The 23,295-nt window shown below is 40.4% G+C and overlaps 1 protein-coding gene across 1 annotated transcript in view; it reads left to right on the forward strand.

Annotated features, from left to right (window-relative positions):
- The window catches only part of NEB (nebulin), a 203,642-nt gene that overhangs the window by 33,526 nt on the left and 146,821 nt on the right, over positions 1 to 23,295 (forward strand). The window contains 21 exon segments of the mRNA XM_018553609.1: positions 282 to 386; positions 555 to 659; positions 843 to 950; positions 1,056 to 1,172; positions 1,744 to 1,845; positions 3,472 to 3,579; positions 3,685 to 3,789; positions 5,080 to 5,178; positions 6,941 to 7,045; positions 9,313 to 9,420; positions 10,201 to 10,314; positions 13,736 to 13,933; positions 16,305 to 16,412; positions 17,638 to 17,736; positions 18,199 to 18,303; positions 18,396 to 18,503; positions 19,657 to 19,968; positions 20,757 to 20,963; positions 21,722 to 21,826; positions 22,621 to 22,728; positions 22,973 to 23,284. Of these exon segments, the coding sequence (XP_018409111.1) occupies positions 282 to 386; positions 555 to 659; positions 843 to 950; positions 1,056 to 1,172; positions 1,744 to 1,845; positions 3,472 to 3,579; positions 3,685 to 3,789; positions 5,080 to 5,178; positions 6,941 to 7,045; positions 9,313 to 9,420; positions 10,201 to 10,314; positions 13,736 to 13,933; positions 16,305 to 16,412; positions 17,638 to 17,736; positions 18,199 to 18,303; positions 18,396 to 18,503; positions 19,657 to 19,968; positions 20,757 to 20,963; positions 21,722 to 21,826; positions 22,621 to 22,728; positions 22,973 to 23,284 (2,838 nt within the window).

The raw sequence follows: 23,295 nt of genomic DNA on the forward strand, positions 1-23,295 counted from the left end.
ACACAATAGAAACATTATCAAAAATTATAACTTTCCCTCATGCTGCTTAAGATTTGCTTTCGGTGTCCCCTTTGGAGGGATTTCCCATCACTTCCTGTGCTTTCCAGAAGTGAGGTGAAATCTCCCCAATAAGGACACCAACGGCGATAAAAACCTGACAGATTCCAACCCTTCTCTGCTCTACCCAAAAGAAAGTAAGTTTTGGCTGAGATGAGATTCAACAACTTGCTGTTTTATACCACCTTTTGCATGTCATTAACCTTAACTTGTTTTCCACACAGATTAATTATAAGAAAGGACACAATCAACAGATGCTGCAGTTCACACAGCTGGCTGACCGACCTGACATTGCGATGGCCAAGAAAGTGTCTCAACAGCTGAGCGATGTAAATTCAATTTATATTCCCTCCTACCGCCTTTTATAGTCTATTTGATTCCATCTCTTTCATGTTCCTTCCCTCCACCTTTCCTTTCTGCCTTTCTTCTTCCTTTCTTTTATCTCAGCCTTCCTTTTTTTTTTTTACATTTAAATCCTGACATGTTTTCTAACACAGATTAAATACCGTGAGGATTATCAGAAGAAAGTAAAAGGCAAATGGAGCCAGACCCCGTGTTACGAAATTGCAGTCGCCAGAATGAATTCCGATAACCTGAGTAGCGTGAGTACTAAAAGACATTGCTGCAGAAGATAGTAACCTTGTGTTTTCCAGCCTCTGTAGAACTGTTATTTCCCAGCATGCCCTGCAGGGCATGTGTTCTTTAGTACCTTTGAGGCCATATTGAAATGTCAGCTCAGTGTACAGAACGTGAATTGGTTCTGACTCATTTCCTTCTTCCAACAGATAAAATATCAAGCAGACTTTGAGAACGCTAAAGACCAAATCTACTTCATGCAGACAGAAACCCCAGAATACAAAGTTAACAAGAAGGCAAGACTGAACGCTAGCACGGTATGGGAAAGCTAGGATGTTTTTCTGCAATAAAAACAAAAAAATCAATTACATTCATTTTTATATCTTAGCAGTTTTAAATCTATTTTTTTTTTATATTTACAGTTGAAATATAAAGAAGATTATGAGAAGTCCAAGGGACCCACATCTTACCATACTCTTCCTGCCACAGAAAACCCCTTACTGCGGCAACTCAGAAAAGCTGGCAATGCACTGAGTGATGTAAGTTCTAGGCCTACAGAAACACCTACAGACTATTAGACTGGTGAATAAACTTTTCTGATGATCCTATAAAGGAAAAAAAAATCTGATGATCTCTCTGCAAGTGGCTGGAGCCAGCCGTGAGATGATGGCTGGCTCCGCCCAGCTGTCAGAAGCAGGCTGTCGGCCGGCCAATGGCCGGCCATTCGGCCAGCTTCGCCTTTCAGCGCGGCTCAGTCGAGCCGAGGCAAATGCCTTCGGCTCGACTGAGCCGCTCGGCCAACTTCGGGAGCTGTACAGGCTATAGTGAATAGCCCTTGCAGCAGCCCTTCGGTTCTACAGAACCGAAGGGGTCCTGGGGCCGAAGCTAGACAAAGGATCAGCTGAAGCTACGTCTAGATCCTTCGGCAGCTTTGTGAATAGACCACTAAGAAATTAAAGACGCTGATGGATTGTTACTTCTATCATTATGTGCACAATACATCTGTTTTTAGGTGGCATGAATCTTATAATACTTCTCAACACAGGCCTGATACATAGCTATTGTGACATATTGCAATCTCATCTCTTTTTTTTCTTCTTTCCTTTTCAGATATTGTACAAGGAATCTTATGAAAAAGCCAAAGGATCCAGTATTAATTACTGCGACACCCCTAAGTTTCAGATTGATAATGTCCTGAAGAACTTCAGTGATGTGAGTATTGCCCAAAGTTTCTGATGAACCGGAGTCTAGGAAATAATGATTGGAGTACTTGGACAATATAATACTACTAAGGAACATGGGGACTTCAGGATCCAAATTTGGTATCATATAGGTAGAAGGGGAAGAGTGAAGAGGAGAATGCCTGAAGGGGATGGACAAATGGCATGAGGTTTAACAGGGCCTATAGATGAGAATGTGGTCAGAAGATGTTTCTTTAAATCAGTGTTTCTCAACCTTTTTTCAGTCATAGCACCCTTGAAAAAATTCAGAAGGCCTGAATGCAATGCAACATTGCCAAAGTATATCTTAAGACCCTAGTGAGAGGATTTCAGACTACACTCTATCACGATCATTATACCTGAGCCGTTGAGGTGAAGAAGCGCCTCTGCTTTTATTAGCAAAAGCATATAGGAATTTAAATTACATTTATAACACATTTTTTTTTTTACATTTTGCACTAATGAACACCATATAGAAACATCATCAATAAAAATTTTGGAGGCTGGATCAAGATTTCAGAAAATACAACCTTATGAACTACTAAGATTAAAATGATTTTCATAGTCTGATAACAAGAGCATTTCATGAAATAATGAACTATAGTTAAAGTAACTTGTTAGTCCTTCGGGAATCAACCGCACAGCTAAAGCATGGGGTGGCAAAATGACCACCACTTCAAATGTTTTTTTTTTCCAAAAATGTTTTATTAAAGTTTCAGCAATTTTTACAATAGTAAAACATGCGTCATCACTTCAGAAGAATAGGTATGCAGTGCAGTATTTAATCACATCCATGACAAACCATAAAGAATATGCACAATCCACATAACACAATGAATATATCGTCACCTATAAGCATTCACCTTTACAGTACCATCAAGCAGTACCCACATTTCCGTAAGCCACACTCCCTAGGGAGGTCGTCAATCATGGCCTACCTGCAAAGCCCCCAAGGCATTCGACGCATCATTGCCAACACTTTAATTTAGAAAAATAGGGATTTGCTGAGATTGGTCCTATTTATTATAGTCTGTATATAAACAACCATGTAAATACAATTCAGCCAGATTCAAATGTCTATTCTCAGTTTTTTAGAATCTGAAACAGACTCCTTACAATGATAAATAATAAGATCAGATTCTCATGTGGTGACCACATATAATGCCCGGGATTTAATAAACGGGTAGAGTGGAGGAGTAGAGCATGTTCACTTTGATGGTCTCAGTTTACTTTCATGATGAATGAGGTAAAACAAAGTGAAGATTTTCTTTGCAAAGTAAATCCAATCATATGCAAGCAAAAGGAAAAATACAGGATATTTGCTTGTTTGTGATTGGATGATTGAAGTTAGTACAACTTCATCTTATTCACTAAGCTTTTTTTGCTAAATGAATTAGCTTAGTGAATAAAAGTTTTTTCTTATTTCAATTATCCCATCATGTGTAAGCAAAAATCCTAGTTTTTTATTTGCTTGCACATGATTGGGTATGAATCATGAAAGTGAACATGCTCTTCTCCTTTAGTAAATCAGGGTCAATGTGTTCTATAGAGTGAATGCCACTTTTAATGATTTGTGTTATTACTTTTAACTCCTTTTACACCTTGTTTCATCCTACAGCTTAAATACAAAGATCACTATAACAGGAAAGTTCTTGGACATTATATAGGTAGCTATGAGAACCCGTATATGCGTCACTGCGCCAAGGTCAATTCTTTAGTAAGCGAGGTAAGTAAAATCTACCTACTTGTGTTGAAGAACATCCACTGTATATGTATTTCAGAACATCATATCACACATCATACTAATAACCATTTTTCATTTCCCTTTTAGAAAAACTATAAAGCTGACTATGAAGAGGAAAAAACCAATTGTTACTTCCCACAGACTATTACCCAAGCATATGAAGCTACTAAGAAACTAGATCAATGTAAAGATGTAAGTATGCAGTTTTTGGTTGATACTCCTATGCCCACTATGGGGAGTTCCATTTTCTCTTTCAGATTTTGTATTTAATGTTACTTTATGGAGAATGCAATAGGGAAATTGGCTGAGATAGGAATGGGAACATGGGAACATAAAACTGGAGCATAGCCAAATGTTTTAGTTGCGTGCCCTGTGTCATACCAGAACTACAGGAAGTATGGGGAATCTCCACAAAACAGGACACAAAAAATTCTGACAAAGGTTCTAACGCTTATTTTATGCAAAATGAAAAAAACAAAATGGTGAATTTTCATTTGATTGTTTCCATAAAATGAGATTACCCTAGTCCATTTCAGGAGATTTTAGCAGTCTTGGGTGGCAATAATTATGGATACCTTTACCTTGTGACATCTCTGCATGAATATTTTAGGAACGTTGTCAAAGAAAGATGTATCCATCCCGCACACAGACCTCTTGCCTCCAAAGTTCTGAGGTGCCCAGCCAGTGGTGGCATAGCTAGAGACTCGGTCATTGCCTGTGTCTGGATTGGAGAGAAGGGGAGATATGTAATATTTTGTGAATTTCAGAAAATACAAAGTGTTCTGTGAATAAACAAGTGGAAAGGAGGAGCAAACAGTGTGGCTTCTGCGTATGAGAGCCCCCAGCTCACCTATCCCAGCTCACCTGTCACAGAAGTAAAGCAAGAGCTAAACTATCTGGCAATAGTGAAACTAAATATTACACAAATGGCAGTGATCCTGAAGGTGGCATACATTTTAATTAGTTGTTACACAGCAAAACAGTTTTTGCCTCAAGTTCTTTGTGCCAATAAAAAAAACGAAAAAAAGACATTAGCAATGTAAGAGATCTGAATTGGTTCTTCACTTGCTTTAAGCAAGTTCTCCCTGTGCTTGCGTGGGTTTCCTCCGGGTACCCTGGTTTCTTCCGACACTCCAAAGACATGCTGGAAGGTTAAATGGTTCCTCCCTAAATCGGCCCTGTATTCGTGGTGTGCAATAGGGACCTTAGATTATAAGTTCCTTGAGGCCAGGGACTGATGTGAGTGTACTACGGAAAGGGCTGAGTAAATTGTCAGCACCATATAAATACCTCTAATGAATAAATAATCTAAGGGGACTGTCAGCAAGAGGTTACTATGACTCTAAACAATGTAGATAACTTTTGTAGAATTGCCTGTTTTACAACATAGAGAATTCTGACTTTGATTTTGCACATTTTATGAAATCCCGCTCCAAGACTTTTCAGCTTGTGGATGACAGAATCTTTACTCTTTTCTTTCAGCACATCTATAAGAAACATCCCGACACATTTAAATTCACTCAAGTAACAGATTCTCCAGTACAGCTTCAAGCAGAAGCCAATACCAAGCATCTTAGCGACGTGAGTATTTACATGGTCCCCCGTTACATACGCCTTTGTGTGTTCATGTTGCTTAAAGATTCTCTGCAGAAATGGCAATTTAAATATGCTACTTTGAGTTTAGGGCCCTATTTATTGTAGGCTGCCCTGAGGTGTAGGTAGGATCAAGAGGTAGTTTTATACTTATTGTAAAAAGTCTGATATACAGACGCTAGTTAGACATCTCTTGCACTGAAGGGCCTCAACTAAAGCCCGGTGTAGACCTATGCGATCCGGGATTGCGCGTCCCAGAATGGCGCAGTCCTGCACAATGCAGGCAGCGATTGCGGTGCGGCCCCATTGATTTCAATGGAATGACATCTGCGTGTCACTCCATGGCAATCGCAGAAAAAAGGTACAAGTAACTTTTTTTCTGCGATACACGACGTGCGGCTGTTTTAGCCAGGGGCGGAATCGCGGCGGGAAACCGTGCGATCCGTCCGGTGCGACTGGGGTGCCAGTAGAAAATAATGGCACCCACAGCGCAATCGGTGCACACCTAGACGACTCCTGACCGCGCGGTGTGGTGTCGCCTAGGTGTGCACCGGCCCTATGGCTCTTCAAATGGGACCCAGGATATATAAAAGAAAAACAAAAATAATACACTGATCATCAGGAGTCCGGAAAATGTTTAATCCAGCACATTTTGGGGATTTAAGGAACCCCCCCCCCCCTTCATCAGGGCTCCAAGTTGACTGGAAAGGGATAGTGGACTTGAAAGGGTTAAATGATTTGGGAATATTGCTTATGTTGTGTAATCTGGCATCTGCAGCTGGTTGTTCCAACCCTGTGATGTTTTTAGAAAGCAAAACTAAAAAGTATCAAACAAGAGAAAGAAGAGTTAAAAAAAAAGCCTTCTGGCTGCTCTCACTATATTCGTAACCTCCCAAATACCCAAGTAAAAAGAAATAAAATAAGGAAAAATGTATTGCACATTTACATTTAGTGCGTGTCTGTAATTCTAACCTACTCTTATTAAACTAACTCCATCATATAATAGTAAGTTCTGAGGATTTTACATTGATTAAAAGGTGGTTCATTATATCACTCTGGAATTCACTTTACAGCCAGTATTGGCTCCCTGCTTCACCAATGACAGAGCAGATTGAGGAATGGACGTTCCACGGTCTGGTTCCGCTCTCCATCCTTACACTATTTGCCGTGGTCCTGGGGCCCCCAGAGGATGAAAATCATGGCGGGATGCAGGGGGGAAGGCAGCACAGTACCAGGCTAGTACAAGAGATCATGCTCCTGACTGGGCCCGCTTCTGCCCCAGGCCCCATAGCAGCCACATTGGCTGCTATGGAGATAGTTCCAACCATTGGTTGCTTAATCAAGCATGGTTCTGACTGGAGATGTTGACGTATTGAACTCGGAGCCGGATCATCCACAAGGCAACCTAGGCAAGAGCCTAGGACCCGGAGGCTGTCAAGGGGCCCTGTCAAAACCGTTATGTTCATGCAACAAACCAGGTGCATAGCACAATTGGTCAAAGTTGGTCACTGTTACTGCATAAAGGAGGATACACTTGTAGGCAGTAGGTGTCTGAAGTAATGGACCATGTCAGTACATGCAATGAAAATGGCCATCTTCCCTGTACCTATTACTGTCCATATAAGTAAAAGTCGAAGGGGTGGGGGGATTGGGGCAACGCTGTTACCTTACTAGGGCCCCTTTTCACCATCTATCTCTGATTGAACTTTATTAACCAATAAATCTCAAATGATTTTCTTTTTTTTTTTAGCTGAATTATAAAGCAAAGCATGAAAAGGAGAAATTCAAGTGTTCTATTCCAGAAGATTCTCCATTTATACTTCAATCTAGATTAAACGCATATAATCTCAGTGATGTAAGTAATTACCTTCTTACTTCTATCTTTCTGCAAATAGTTGGGATTTAACCATCCAGAATCTAATGTGTTATTTGTATAAATTGTGTGAAAGGGAGAAAGAATAACATTTCCAATAGGAAACATGAAAAAGACATGTTCGTGTTATTAAAAAAGCAGAAACAAGTTTTTGTAAGAACATTATCACATATATTTGATGAATTTTTTACATTAAAGCTTAAATAATTCCCAAACGCTTTGTTTTGGGCAGAGTGAGGAAGGGTTAGATTTTCACACAGTTTCCTTTGCTGTCTGTGTTTCCATTGGAGAAATTAGCCTTAACAGATCTTGATTTACTAAAGCTGTAGAGTTTACTTTGCAAAGAACATCCAATCATGGTCAAGGAAAATTATTAAAAAACAGGATTGTTGCTCACATATGATTGGATGATTTAAAGCCTATCTTGGGAAATAAAAAACAACACAACTTCACTTCATTCACTAAGCTAAATGAGGATGTCATTTTCTAAGAGAAAATTCAGTTAGCTTAGTGAATGAGGTGAAGTCAGTGGAGGAACAATCGACATAGCAACCCAGGCGGCCGCTTTGGGACCCGGGGCGCAGGGGGGCTCGGCCAGGACATCCCCCTGATGCTCTGCGGGTCGCCTGGGTCACTATGGCATCTCAGGCTGCTGGCTGTAACTGGTGGCTGTGAGGAGGAACACACCGCTGTTCAGATCACTAACAACCTGCCAGTGGGCCCAGTCTCCTCCTCACAGCCGCTGCTAAGTCAGTGACAGCCAGCAACTGCAGAGGAGGAGGCGGGGCCCGACGATGGAGAAGGCGGAGCCTGGTGATGGAGGAGGCATAGTCCAGCAGTGACTGTGGAGGAGGAGGCAGACAGCAGATCTGGGCTGACAGTTAAGAGGGTTTGACCAGTCCACCTGAGCCCCTGCAAAGCGCACCATAGATAGTCTATGGTGGGCTCTGCAGGGTCACTCTCAGGTGGGCTGTTTGGGATATCAGGTGGGTGTAACTTAACTAGAAATCATAAGGCCTCATACAAAATTTTGCTATGGGGCCCTGTGATTTCTAGTTATGCCCCATGGGTGAAGTTGTGCTGATTTCAATCATTCAATCAAGTGCAAGCAAAATCTCAGATTGTTTTACATTTTCCTTGACTGGATGACTTTTCCTTGATATGATTGGATATTCTCTGCTAAGTTAAAGTGACACTAAACTCCGGAGTTAAAAATACATTCAAGCAGTGGCGTCACAAGAGGGGTGTGGGGGGTGCAGCCCACACCCGGGTGACACCATTGGAGGGGTGACACCAAAATGACTGGCAGTCATTTTGGTGTCACCCGCTTTGAAATGTCGGGCACTCGGTCTTGGACCAAGAGCCCAACAGTTGCAGGAGAGGAGAGGGAACTCGGCGGCATACCATATCCCTCCGGGTGAACGTCCCCTCCTCTCTCGGCCGGCGTCCATCACCAAGATGGCCGCACATGTGCGATGACGTCATTGCGCACGAACGTGATGACATCATGGCGGGGTGTCCCCTCGTACCCGCTCCGGGTGACACCCGGCCTCGGCATTCAAGTGCCGTATGTATGTATCACTCGGCTGTAGATCCTCAAATCATCTCTGAGTAGGTGCTGACACTGTCCTTCCTTCACTGTAGTCTCTCTCTCCTGTTCCTGCCTTGTGATTATGATGACAGCACACATTCTCGGGTCTATATCAGACTCTGTACTCAGGGATGGAGGATACAGAAGAATCCCACATTCTGAAGTTTTAAAATGCCAACGATAACCTTTGAAATGTATCTGGCAGCTGACACAAGGCAATGGTTTAACATGATAGACAAGCTAGACAGATGGATAGACAAATAGATGGATTTAACAGGAAGATGCCACATATGAGCTAATGTGGAATATTTTTACATAATTCCATTTATGAATCAGATTATTTGTTATATTTTATTTAAATTTTTTTTTGATGTGCTGATAAAGGACATTGACTATTGTTTTACATTTCACAGTTTTCGAGTTTCGTGATGGGTTAAAACCGCTGCCAGGGTTTTTACTGCTATCTGGGGCTCCATCAGAGAGATTCTTACTTCCTGTCCTGCTGATAACATTTTACCAGACAGGAAGTGAAGAGAACTCTGCAACATCAACACAGACAGAAATAGATAGATAGATAGATAGATAGATATGCAGACAGAGGGCACGATAGACACAGACAGACAAAAAACACTTACCTTGGTTTTATTTTATGTTACAGAACTGTTACAAATATGACTGGGACAGATCAAAAGCAAAGAAATTTGAAATTAAGATTGATGCAATTCCCCTGGTCGCAGCAAAAGCAAACAGAAAGAAGGCTAGCGATGTAAGTAGAAATTCATTATCTTTTTTACTGTGGCGAGAATGTATGTTGATACAATTTCCTCTTTATTTACTAACTTTTATTTTTGGCTCAGCACCCAGTCACACTATGCATTGCATTAATGTACATATTGAGCCACGCTGCGTTAAAACACTCCATTCTTTGTGTCAACACATCTCATTGACCCATTGTGATAAACCTTGTTTAAAAAATATCCAAAAAGCACCAAGAATTCACTGCTCCAATTCCTGTCTTTCAGTCAAATGTATGCAGCGGGTGCAGGCTACAGTGGGCTCCCACTCCTTTGGCAATTCTTGTACAATCAGCCGCACAGAAGCCGCTGTCCATAAAAATCCAACTTTATTCTGGTAACAGTCCAGATAAAATCCAAAATCAAGCGTGTTACAGCAAATACATCACCATGACATCTCTCCCACACCAACGCCTCTCACGCATTTCACCACCTGGGCTTAATCATAGCGGTCAGGTGGTGAAACGCATGAGAGGCGTTTGTGTGAGAGAGATGTAATTTGCAATAACACAATAAAGTCGGATTTTGCTGGACACCGGTTTCTGTGCGGCTGATTGTACAAACCTTGTTTAAATATTTGTAAATGCTACACTCGAATGTACAAGACCAAAACTATTCAAAGGTACAGATTGTACAAATTATAGCTGCCGCATTTTCAATTCACTCCATTTTCCTGTTTACCGTGATCTTGGCACTGTAATTGTCATTTTGAATTATGGCATCCAATCACAATGTGGCTTCTGTCTCCGCAGGTGGAATACAAAAAAGACTATGAACGTAACAGAGGAAAGATGATTGGAGCACTTAGCATTCACGATGACCCCAAAATGCTGCATTCTAAGAAAGTGGCTCATAACCAGAGCGACGTAAGTATATGGTATTATTATGGTTAAATATGTACTATGTACTATCATTATTATTCATACGTTTTGTTGATTGCCACAATCTAGCAGAAGAAATAATATCATTTTAGATGTTGGTAGTTGTTAGCCAGGAGCCACAACAGAGGAGGGCCTGAGAGGTGATAAGTGACAGAGGATAGTTAGAGAATAACATTTGATTTTTAGAACAGAACAATTTTCAATGCACACCTAAAGCAGAACTCTGGGGGAACAGTTTCTTAACCCTTGCAGTGGGGCTCCCCCCGCACTGCAAGGGTCAAGTGCTTGTTTTTTTTCTAGGTTAAAAAATAATCCAATCCTTGGAGCCAGCTTGCTCCACCAGTCCCTTCTGCCTCGCTCCCCCTCTGCTGCAGAGGCCTAAGTTCCCATGAGTCATTATGTTCTATACACCGGGTATAGGATGTTAGAACACCAAGGGACATAGTATCGCTGCAGCGGAGAAGGAGACATGTGGAAGGGACTGGTGTAAAAGCAAGCCAGTTCCAAGGATATTTGTTATTTTTGAACATAGAAAAAAATGAGCACTTAACCTTTGCAGTGTAGGTGTAGCCCCACTACAAAAGTTAAGAAAATAGTCCCCTAGAGTTCTGCTTTAAACCACAGCTCCAGTTAAAGTTTTTTTTGATCAGTTTTGTGTAGAGTAGGGAAGGGTTAGAAGTAAGGATGAGCGAATCTGCCTGTGTTTGATTGGGGAACAGTTTCATGTTTCTTGCTAAACAGTTGCAGCAGAGAGGAGGGGATCCGGCGGCATATGGGATGAACGTCCCCTCCTCTTTCTGCCTGCGTTCATCACCAAGATGGCCACGCATGCACGATGACATCATCGTGCACGTGCATGGTGAACGACTTCCGGGGCGCCCATCCTTTTCAAAGGAGTCTGCCATTGCTGACTTTTTATTCAAAAAAATGCTAGTTGCCTGCCTGCCATGTTCACCCTCTTATATAAGGACTGCTGCCTTTACTTACCTGCATACCTTTTACAGTTGGCTGGTGCAGGAAGTATTAAACTAGAGGGGATAAGCACTTCAGCCTGCCAAATATCATTTAAAGTGGATGTAACCCAAAACCTGTTTTACAGAATATCAGGCATCATGCCTCCCAGTATAGAGTTTGTTGGAGATGATGTTTTGTAAATGTTGTCTATCTGGTAGACCTGCCATGGTGTAGTTAAATATCAGTACTGTATACAAATATAGTTATGAATAACTCCCTCTAGATAACTACAATATTTTAACTTCCTCTTGTAGATAACTGAAAATGTTATTTCCTTTGAAGCACTTGCAGTAAAAATGCATGCCAAGGCACAATAAGTTGTAGTTAAAGTGTATGTCAAAGCAAAAACATCTGCAGTACATACACATTTCCCCATGTTTTATCACTTTATGGACCCTACAAGTACACAAAAATACCTGTTGAACAAGAAATGCATTTAGCTCTGACAACACACAGTGTTTTTGTGGACTGAGTAGTGTCAGCCCTGCCCAGTCTCTTTGGCTAAACTTCTCAACCACTACCACTCAACAACATAAGGGGCGGTTCATTCCGTAGTCCAAGATAACTCAACAACATAAGGGGGGATTAATTCCGTAGTCCAAAATAAAAACTAGGAGGGCTTAAGATAACACAGGAAGTGTGCAGAGGACACAGGACAGCTCTGAATGTCTGACACGATCGGCATGTTTTTAGAACCTATTGAACAGATATAATAAAATGCTTCCAATTGTATTAAAACAATTATAAAGGGAGCAAATAAGACAAGTTCATGTTAAGGTTTACATACACTTTAAGTCAAAGTGACACCAAACTCAGGAGTTAAACCTTAAAAACACATTCAAGTACCTTAACTAATAACAATAATGTATCAATCTGCTGTAGATCCTCAAATCATCTCTGAATTGGTGCTGACACTGTCCTTCCTTCTGGAGGGTGGCTACTTTTGTTCCCCATGGTCCCTGTGTGTGTTGTAAAGTAGCCACCACTCCAAGCTCACTACCGTGATGGACTACAATCTCAATACAAATTAGCAAAATAAACATGAGATTGTAGTCTATCACGGGAGTGAGCTTGGAGCAGTAACTACGTTACAACACACACAGGAACCGTGGGGAACAAAAGTAGTCACCCTCCAGAAGGAAGGCCAGTGTCAGCACCAATTCAGAGATGATTTCAGGATCTACAGCCGAGTGATACATTATTGTTATTAGTTAAGGTACTTGAATGAGTTTTTAAGGTTTAACTTCTGCGTTTAGTGTCACTTTAAGCTGCAAACAATACTATTTTTAAAATCCATTCATTTTAAAATAGCACAACCTCCCTAAAGAAGAGGTGTGAAGAGCATTTGCAGACCTCAGAAGGAAGCGAAACCTAAAAATACCTCAGCCATAAAAATGGGATGTTGGATAGTTCTTACAGTGAAATAGAATACTGGCAGCTGTCACTAACACACGAAAACTATTAGAAAGAAAGAAAGAAAGAAAGAAAGAAAGAAAGAAAGAAAGAAAGAAAGAAAGAAAGAAAGAAAGAAAGAAAGAAAGATGCCCAAACAGGAAACCACCACATGTTAAGTAACATAATCTGGAAAAGAAATATAGAAAATAAATACATTAAATATACAGTTGTCTCTTGACTCTTAAAGTGTATGTATAGTCAAAACATTTTTCTTTATTATTTAGATGGCTAGTGAAGGTTTAAATGCCTATTAAGGCATTTTTTGCTGTCTCTGCCCTGCTGGTGAGATTTTCTTCACTTCCTGTCCTATGGAAGCAACATGAAATGAGATGAAATCTTTCCTAAGTGAATAGAATTCCTTTTTAGAAATGCCTTCCTTCATAGAAACATTTGTTCAAAGCCTCTTGCTTTGATGAAAACTCAAACGTTTTGGATTTCCCCTCACTTTCTATCTTGGTGACGATGGTCACCAGGACAAACAGAGGGGCGAATCTCCCCAGTTGGGACACAGACATTAATACAAACTAAACATGGGTCTAGCCATTAGCCACTCTATCCTAAACTAAAAAAAAAGTTTGTCTTTACATACACTTTGACATTTTATGGTTAGGGCTTTTAAAAGTGCAACAGACAACTTTGCACAAGGCGTTTGATGGACTCTGTGGTACATTTAAGGAACACAGCCTCCAATATATAGTTACATAGTTACATAGTTACATAGTATTTGAGGTTGAATAAAGACATTAGTCCATCAGGCAAATAAGAAGTTATAATACTGTGGCTCTAGGTACAAAGTGACCCAGACTATAATGATACCTTTCAATCCTATTTTATTGGTAGACTGCCTTCATCATGTTTGGCCTATATGTTTTGCCCCAAGGATTGCCCTGAAAATGATTTTCTTTAAGTCATTTGTTTTTTTGTGTGTGTCTTTTAGATTGAATACAAGAAGGACTATGAGATGGGAAAGACCAAATATTCTGCACCCTTGGATATGATTACAGTGAAGTTAGCTAAGAAATCCCAGGCTATTGCCAGCAATATTGATTATAAGCACCTCCTTCACAGTTACTTATACCCTCCAGATAGCATTAACTTGCAATTGGCTAAGAAGTCCTATACTATCCAGAGTGATGTAAGTAATCTTACTATTTATACCTCTTAATTGAATGGAAAAACTTTAATCTGTTTGCGGTGGGTTCTAGGAAGGAGAATGTAAAGTTACAGATGGAGTGTTTACCAATATGTACCTGGAGATGCTATTTTTCTTTTTCAACCTCTGAAGCTGGCTATACGTGTGCCAGTTTCCACCACTTCTGACCCACCATGAATCACACTTATGATCCCACATAAAATTGCAAGAATCTGAGCTAATCTAATTCATGGGTTTCAATATTTAGGTTGAATTGTGAAGTTGGGACTGGTCAATACATTGGGTGCCCATTAACACTCGACTAATGTCAGGAGTTAAATCTTAAAAATGCATTCAAGTACCCTAACTATTAACAAAAAGGAAACTTATTTATGCATCACTCAACTGAAGATCCTCAAATCATCTCTGAATTGGTGCTGACACTGTCCTTCCTTCTGGAAGGGGTCTACAGTAGTTTTGTTCCCCAAGGTCCTTGTGTGTGTTGTAAAGTAGTCACCGCTACAAGCTCACTCCTATGATGGACTACAATCTTAATACAAATTAGTAAACTAAACATGAGATTGTAGTCCATCACGGGAGCGAATTTGAGCAGTGGCTACAACACACATAGGGACTACGGGGAACAAAAGTAGCCACCCTCCAGAAGGAAGGACAGTGTCAGCACCAATTCAGAGATGATTAGAGGGTCTACAGCGCAAATAATGTACAGTTTTGTTAATAGTTGAGAGCTTGAATGCATTTTTAAGATTTAACTCCTGAGTTAAGTGTTACGTTGCGTTCTGTTGTTGTGCGTCAATGCACATGTGTAAAAGCGCATTATGGCACAGGCACACTTTAATGTGCGTTGTGCGAGGCATCCCATGATGCCAACGCACCACAATGGATGAAAAAATATGCATGACGCATTTTTAACAATGCAGCACACCACAATGTGCTACAGTGCATTGTTATTTGGGCTGTTCTGGACAATGCTTTGGGGTCACATTCAGAATGGTAATGCACCACACTTAAAGCAGGTGCATTGCCATGTATTGTGGGAACACCCACGTTTAATGCGCATTCCCACAACATACAAGTGTGACATTTTAAAAACACTTTATTAAAGATTGAGTTGAAATTAGATAGAAAAAACTACAATAATTTAGTTTAAAGCCATCTGTTTTTTTTTCTACCACATTTGATTGAAGTAATTTGGATTCCATCTCCTCGCGATTGATTGAATCCACCAGTTTTATGTCTTTAAATTGCTTTGTGATTTTAGTAAAATATGGAATTTAAAGTCCAATTGCTCTATCAAATTTCTACATGCATGACCAGCTTAAGTATTCCATCTGGAGGTTAAAAAGATAACAGATATTTAGCCTTATTATTGTGCCTTATTATGGCATGGATGATAAGCATGGATGAATTAAAATATAAAGCTAGCCAAAGACATAAGACAGCAGACAGAAGACCCAAGAATTCAATATTTGTGCTTTGGAGTGACTGTGGCAAACACATAGGGAGTTATTCACTTAACTGCCGAAGGCTATTCACTCCGGCTCAGTACGGCTGAGCCGAAGTGCAGAGGGACTTTGACTCAGCCGATCCAACATCTGGATTGGCTGAGCCGAAGCTCCGGCAGCTCACCTGCGGGTATGCCGGAAAATTAAAAAAAAATAGAAATATTTCAAAGAAAAGAACAAAAAAATTTGAAAAAAAAACGACGCACGCTTACCCGACCGCACGTGACGGACTCCCACCGCATAATGAAGCACCTGACAGGTGTCGGCAGAATAAACACAGCAGGTCCCAGCCAATAAATAACAACCAGGCGGAGCCCAGTTGTTATTGTTTAATGACAGATCAGCGTCCTCAGGTCATTTGGGGACGCTGATCTGTCATTACAACTGGGCGGAGTGAGCCGTGAGATCATGGCTGGTTCGGCCCAGCTGTCATTTGCATGGAGATCAGTCGGCTTCGGCCGACCTTTCTCCATGCTTCGGCTGTCACTTCGGCTCAGTCGAGCCGAAGCATATGGCTGCTGTACGGGCTATAGTGAATAGCCCATACAGCAGCCCTTTGCTTCAACAGAACTGAAGGGCTCCGACGGCCAAAGTGAGCCGAAGGATCAGCCGAAGCTACATCTGGATCCTTCGGCTCATTCGTGAATAACCCCCTTAGATTTTATTATCTACTGAGCATGCTCGTTTGGTGACAAAAATAGTAAATATTGGAAAATGAACACCATTATAGTAACAGTCATCTAATGTCAATTTATTTGACTAGATTAAATATTTAACACCCTTAGGTTGAGAGTATATTATTTGTTATTTTGTTTTTACTTTGTACATTTGTTCTCTTTTTCCCCCAGATTGATTATAGATCAGATTATAACAATTGGGTAAAAGGCTGCGGATGGGTGCCTTATGGATCCATGGATGTGGAAAACGCCAAGAAAGGTGCACAGATCCTGAATGAGGTAATGATATTCAGTGGCAGCCAGTCTTAGCCTGTGACCTATTCCCCGTCACAAACTGTCAAATTGTCTGTATACGGGGCCAGATTTCCCACAAGACCAACCAAGGCCCCCACCCTCGGGGCGACAGGGAGTAGAGGGACAGCAGGGGTGTGGAATTCCTATCTCCCGATGTCCGGGCGGGTAGTTGTTTTCTGCATTTAGCCCTGCTTTGGGCAAGCAGCGCTAAATGTGCAGCAGGGAAGCCGCTGCTTGTTTTGTACAAGTGATCTCGGCAACATTGTATGCAGCCTGGAGGTCTCCCATTCTCCATGGAGGGGGGGGCGGGTTGGGGTTGGCGGGTAGGGGGGCGCATTGAGGAACCTGGCCTTGGGGTAGAAGAGAGAGTAAATACTTCCCTGTCTGTATGCCAACACATGCATCATTATAGGCCTTATATTCCCAGAGCCAATGCTAATGAGTAACACCACTGTGGTCAGGTTTATTCTCAAAGCAAGGTCTACCCAGTCATTTCCTGCCAGTGTTACGGGTCTTGTATCATTGCGTAACAGAAGCGTCATCAGGCCATAACCACAGCAGTTGCTTACAGTGTTGCTTAAAATTTGAATGACCTCCTTTGCTGTGAACGACCTTAAAGCTCTAATTGCCTAGTACTAGCACAAGGGTAGCAGCATTTCCTGGCCTGTGAAAACTGTTTGGGCCCAATGGGACTTCATACTTTTATGCTTATACCATGGGAGATTTATGATGGACCCTTGCTGCTCTGGTGGTCATCAGTTTAAGGGCAGCAAGATTGCCCCTTTTATTATTCTTCCCATTTATTATGTACGTGTTCAGAAGATACTTATCAGCAAAATTACCATTTCACTTAATAAAAAAGGCACTATATAAGAATCATTTATATTATCTAAGATACATGAAACTGGATAACTATATAGATCTGTGGTCCAATGGTGGCAGCTCAACAAAAGCTTAATTGAAGTGTGGCCCTAGTGGTCATTACACACCAGGAATGGTGGAGGTTTTCCTATGTCAGTAAAGTATCACTTCTATAGCGGTACAGCACTATTACTCTACCAGTGATATCCTGTTGTTATGTTGAAAAGGAACTTCACTATTTGGAAAAATATAACTTTCTTGGTTGATTCTCCGTTACTCATACCCAGTATATGGATTGGTACATTTGCTGATATTTTGCTTAGTAATAATAATTCCTTTCTTTCCACAGAGAAAATACAGACAACGTCCAGATACTATTAAGTTCACTTCTATAGAAGACGATCCTGTTCTGGTCCAAGCTAAACTCAACCAGAAACAGAGGAGTGATGTAAGTGTGCCATAAAAACTCCTCGATTACTTGTTTGCTATTATCTCTTTTAATGTATGGGTGATTTCAAAATTCAAGGAATCATTTTATGGTTTGGTCTTTATTATTTGAAATGTGTCTTTATGAGTTGCTAGACTTTAGAATAAAGTTGAAGTCAGGTTTACCGTGGAAGAGCCTGCCTGGTGGGAAGAAGATCAAAGAACAGACAGGGCAAAGGCATTCAGTATGCAGAATCCTAGGCTATGATAAAGATTGTTAACTTCTTGGTACCATGGAGTCATATGGGATGGAAAGGGTGGGTGGATCACCAGAACATGCAGGTTATATTCTAGAACGTCATCAGGTGAAACAATTCCTATATACAATATGTGTTTACCCACTACATGGTGTTGCCCTTGAATGCTAATGCAATGTTGTCTATGGATTCTTTCAGTTCATATATTTTTGCTCTTTTGTTTGCAGATCCTGTATAAAGCAGCTGGAGAAAAGATCATACATAAATATTCCTTACCTGCAGATATTCCCGAATTCATCCAGGCCAGAGTTAATGCCTATAACCTAAGCGATGTAAGATTTACAGACTTGGTTTTTTAACTCTTGGTATGTAATCAGATTCAATTAATTAATTAAATTAATGAATTAACTATCTTTTGTTTCAGAATTATTACAAACAAGGACTGGAAGAACTAAAGACTAAAGGATATGATCTGAAAATTGATGCTATCTCCATCAAGGCTGCCAAAGCTGCTAGACAGGCAGCTAGTGATGTAAGAACAACATTATAGTAATATGACACATTATTTTGTATTGACGTAAAAGCAGGCACAATTACTATTCTATGGGGGGTGTTCACAAACCTGCCGAAGGCAGCTGAGTGAATAACCCAGCCTAAGTGAAGTGAGCCAAACTATGTTCGGTTATTCACTTCCAGCTTGTACATCGGCTGCCTTCAGTCATGCATGTTTGGCTGAGCGGAAGAGCAGAGGGAGTTCGACTCAGCCGATCCAACATCTGAGAATCGGCTGAGTCGAAGCTCGGCCGCTCACTCGCTTCCGTTCACCCCTATTCACACAGGGGCCGAACGGCAGTCAGTGAATAGCCGAATGATGCCGAGTGGCATTCGGCTCGGTACCTCCGTGGTACCAAGGAGAATAGCAAATAGTGAAAATTGTTTTAAAAAAAAGTTTTACAAATATTTTTACAAATGTCAATAAATATTAAATGTAAAAAGATTCATAAAGATTTTCTAAAAAAAACCAAAACAATTGGGCGGTGCTAGCAGTGACAGCGGTGCCAACTGTTCCTATTGGCCAGCACCTGCTAGGGTTTTCAGGCAGGTCCCGGCCAATGAATAACAACAGGGTGGAGATGGCCATGACATCACGGCCGGCTCTGCCCAGTTGTTATTGTTTAATGACAGATCAGCGTCTCCAGGTCATTTGGGGATGCTGATCTGTCATTACAACTGAGATCACTGTCATTTGCGGGGCTTACGGCCAGCCATTCGGCAGGTCGTTCGCCCCGCTTCAGGTGTCACTTCGGCTCAATCGAGCCAAAGCATATGCCTTCAGCTCTGCTGAGCAGCTCACCTGCCTATTGTGAATAGCCCGTACAGCAGCCCTTCGATTCGACTGAACCGAAGGGCTCAGGCGGCCAAAGAGAGCCGAAGGATCAGCCGAAGCTATGGCTGGATCCTTCGGCTTCTTTGTGAATAACCCCCTATGTGTTTTATACAATACGTACTACAATACGTACATCATGTTGTCCTAAAGCAATATATAGTAAAAACAATATGCAGAATTATAACACATTAACTTGTTTACAATTGTATTTCTGTTAATCTGATGACATTCACATGATATTTGATTATATCATAGTTATGATTTGTAACCATTTGGATGCACTTTGTACTTGTGTTAGGTACATTATAAGAAATCTTATGAGGCCCAGAAAGGAAAACTCGTCGGTTTCCGAAATCTACAAGACGACCCCAAGCTTGTCCACTTCATGCGCGTGGCCAAAATGCAGTCCGAACGTGAATACAAGAAAGACTATGAAAAGAAAAAGACTAAATATAATACTCCATTGGATATGGTCAACGTGGTGGCTGCCAAGAAGTCTCAGGGTATTGCAAGTGGCATTGGCTACAAACAGCCAATCCACCACTACACTTACTTACCAGATGCCATGAGCATTACACTGTCTAAGAAGATGATGGAAATACAGAGTGACGTGAGTTGATTCATAATGAAAAAAATCTGTCTGTCCAGGGATTTCTCAAAGTGCAAGACATGTACTATTGGTGGTGCCTAGGCTCATTCTAGTATAGTTTAAGATTGATGTGTAGATCCACCTTGTGGGGGGTAAACTAACTCTAGTGATGGCTGTCAGTGGAAAGCACCAGAGGTACTATGTAAATTAAACAGTGGACCAGCAATGTTGACCTCTGTGGCTCCAATGGTCATGCGGAGAGCAGCATACTGACTCACCTTAGGATGGGGACTTGGTCATTCTGAGAAAAAAAATAAGCAAATGTACTTCAGCAATACATATACTGAAGAGTATATTTTTTTTAATATTCATGAAACAGACTGTATAGTGACAATCATTAAAGCTAATCATTCGGCAGGTGTGTGGCATAGATGGTTATTTCAATTTTTTTAAAATAAATGGGGGTAATACCTAGCTAGAGTAGGAAGAAACCAAAAGCTGAAAACCAGATTCACCATTGGTAATGACAGTTCTGCATGACCCAGTAATGCTTCACAGCTGTAGTTGAGAGACTCCAAGTTCACAAACATTTCTTTTTACAATGCCGCTGAATGTACAAAGCCACGATAATATTTTAGAAGAACATTCTCCATTCCTTTAAAAGGCCCCTTTCACCCGTACAGGTGTACTTATTGCAAAACTTGTCACGTAGAGGTGTAACATGACCGAAAAAAAGTTTTATGAGACATTGGCTTAGTCAAACTCATCCACCAAACTAGTTTGATGCATTTTAATTGTTTCCTTTGTAGAACATCTACAAGTCTGATTTGAACAGCTGGATGAAGGGCACAGGATGGATCCCTATCGGGTCTCTTGATGTAGAGAAGGCCAAGAAGGCTGGCGATGCTTTGAATGAAAAGAAATATCGCCAGCACCCAGACACCATTAAGTTTACAAGTGTATCGGATACTCCTGTTATGGTCCAGGCTAAGACGAATGCTCTTCAGCTCAGTGATGTAAGTGGCCTTAACATCATTTCCTTTCTTCTCATTTGTTTGTACTTTCTAAACTGCATAGGGCGGGTGTTCAATTTACCTGTTTATTATTCTAATTTCATTTTTTTTTTTAGTTAAAACATGCCAATTCATGAGGAATTTGGGGTTTTATGCTATCATTCACCATACATGAGCCATTCCCCCTGCATGTTTATCCTTCATGCCAGTGAATGACTTGCTTGAACCCTACGTTTTATTAATAATAGCTAGTTGGACATCTGCCCCCATCTTCTTTCATCCCAAAAACTTGCACAGATGTTAATGTTTAGACAGTCATTTTTTGTACTGATGTGACAGCTCGCAAGCCACTAATCAATAATTATCCAGTCCATATCTTAATAGTTTTTAACCATGTGTGCGGAGCATGTCACATGGGGCAGATTTAGACTGTAAGGTCACATGGCAGGGCCCTCCTTAACATTTTGTCTTGATTTGCATTGCAACTGTAATGTCCTCCCTATATTGCAAAGTGCTGCCCAAACTGTTGGCGCTATATAAATCCTGTATAATAATAATAATAATAATAATAATAATCTGAGATGGTCAGGTTCAAGGCTGCAAATATGAAGAACTAATGGGTCCATTTGTGTAAGTCATCTTATATACTATGTTGGTATATTTTAATGTAGTAAACAACATGGAAATATGACAATATTGTATTTGATAACAGTATGGATATGCTTCCTATTAATTCAGTTATCTTCTTATTCTTTTTACAGAAACTGTACAAATCCTCAGGGGAGAAGATATTGCATACATACCATTTGACCCCAGACGCACCTCAGTTTATTCAAGCCAAATACAATGCAGCTAATATTAGTAATGTAAGTCACTAGTTTTATTCTATTGTGCATGTTAATATGAAACTATATCCTTTCTCTGTAATAGGTCTTACACGTTGTTTTAGGCTTTGTTTCACAATAAGCATTCTCTTATGATATCTGAAGATGCAATCCCTTTAAGAATACCAATAGAGCTGTAAAATACATATATCAGGGTAAGAACAGGATTGTATTTATTTATAATATATCCCATTATAAACTGAAGTTGGACAGTACTTTCCCAAGAGCAACTAAATGCAGCTGACCACCCATTGTAAATTAGAACATTGTCAACTTTCTTAGAAGACTACAGAATGTAATGACAGTCTGTAAATGCTAGTAGATTTAAAATGGAAATGTATTATGCAAGTTGTGCATTATGTACATCATGGTAAATCAGAGAGCATTGTAAAAAATTCAGCTCCCCATAACCAATTAGAAATCACTGTTCATTAATCAGGTTATAGTAGACTGAAGTCTGGTTGCCATGATAGTGCTTTGTTCATTTGTATCATTGGTAATACTGTAAATCTTATTTCTCTCTGCCTCATGGTAACATTGAAATAAGACCAACTTTTAAGTTGGAACTAAATAAAAGTCACGTCTATAGATTACACCTTCTCACTTAGTTCATTATCATTCTTCAAAGCTGTTTCATTTCCTTAAGTTGTAGTTATCATGAAGGCACAACTATTTCATACTTTTCTATTTGTCCTTTGGTTTGCCAATACAGATAAAGAAATAATGAATATTAAAAAAAATTAACTGATGTATTTGTAAACAATCTTCTTTTTCAGAGTTTATACAAGTATGACTGGCAGAAAACCATTGCTAAAGGACATCATGTTCTGGGAGATTCCATTCCCATTGTTGCTGCCAAAGCTTCCAGAAATATTGCCAGTGATGTAAGTACTGACGACTCTAACAATACTGAGTCCACTAATAATTTTGGTAGTTTAATTATATTCATTTTTCAGTCCGTTACCATTATTAACAATATTGTTTTTAAATTTGTTTATCCACAATATAGCAGAAGTATCTATATAATCCAATTCATAATCATTAACACCTTTAAACACATATACATCAACCATCAGTCCACTTTGTTTGTGACAATATAACAACATTGCTTATAATTTTTCATTTCAGTATAAGTACAGACAAGCCTACGAGAAAGCCAGAGGTAAGCATGTTGGCTTCCGAAGCCTCCAGGATGATCCTAAACTTGTGCATTTTATGGCTGTGGCTAAGATGCAGTCTGACCGTGAATACAAGAAGAACTATGAGAAAACCAAGACCAAATATCACACTCCCCTTGACATGGTCAGCATTTCAGCTGCCAAGAAGTCCCAGACAATAGCCACCAACATCAATTACAAGCAGCCGATCCATCACTACACCTACTTACCGGATGCCATGAGCGTGGGGTTGTCTAAGAAAATGATGCAAATTCAGAGTGATGTGAGTATAGG

The sequence above is a fragment of the Nanorana parkeri genome, unplaced genomic scaffold (genome assembly GCF_000935625.1).
Source record: "Nanorana parkeri isolate BGI_ZX_2015 unplaced genomic scaffold, ASM93562v1 scaffold125, whole genome shotgun sequence".
NCBI classification, from domain to species: Eukaryota; Metazoa; Chordata; class Amphibia; order Anura; family Dicroglossidae; genus Nanorana; species Nanorana parkeri.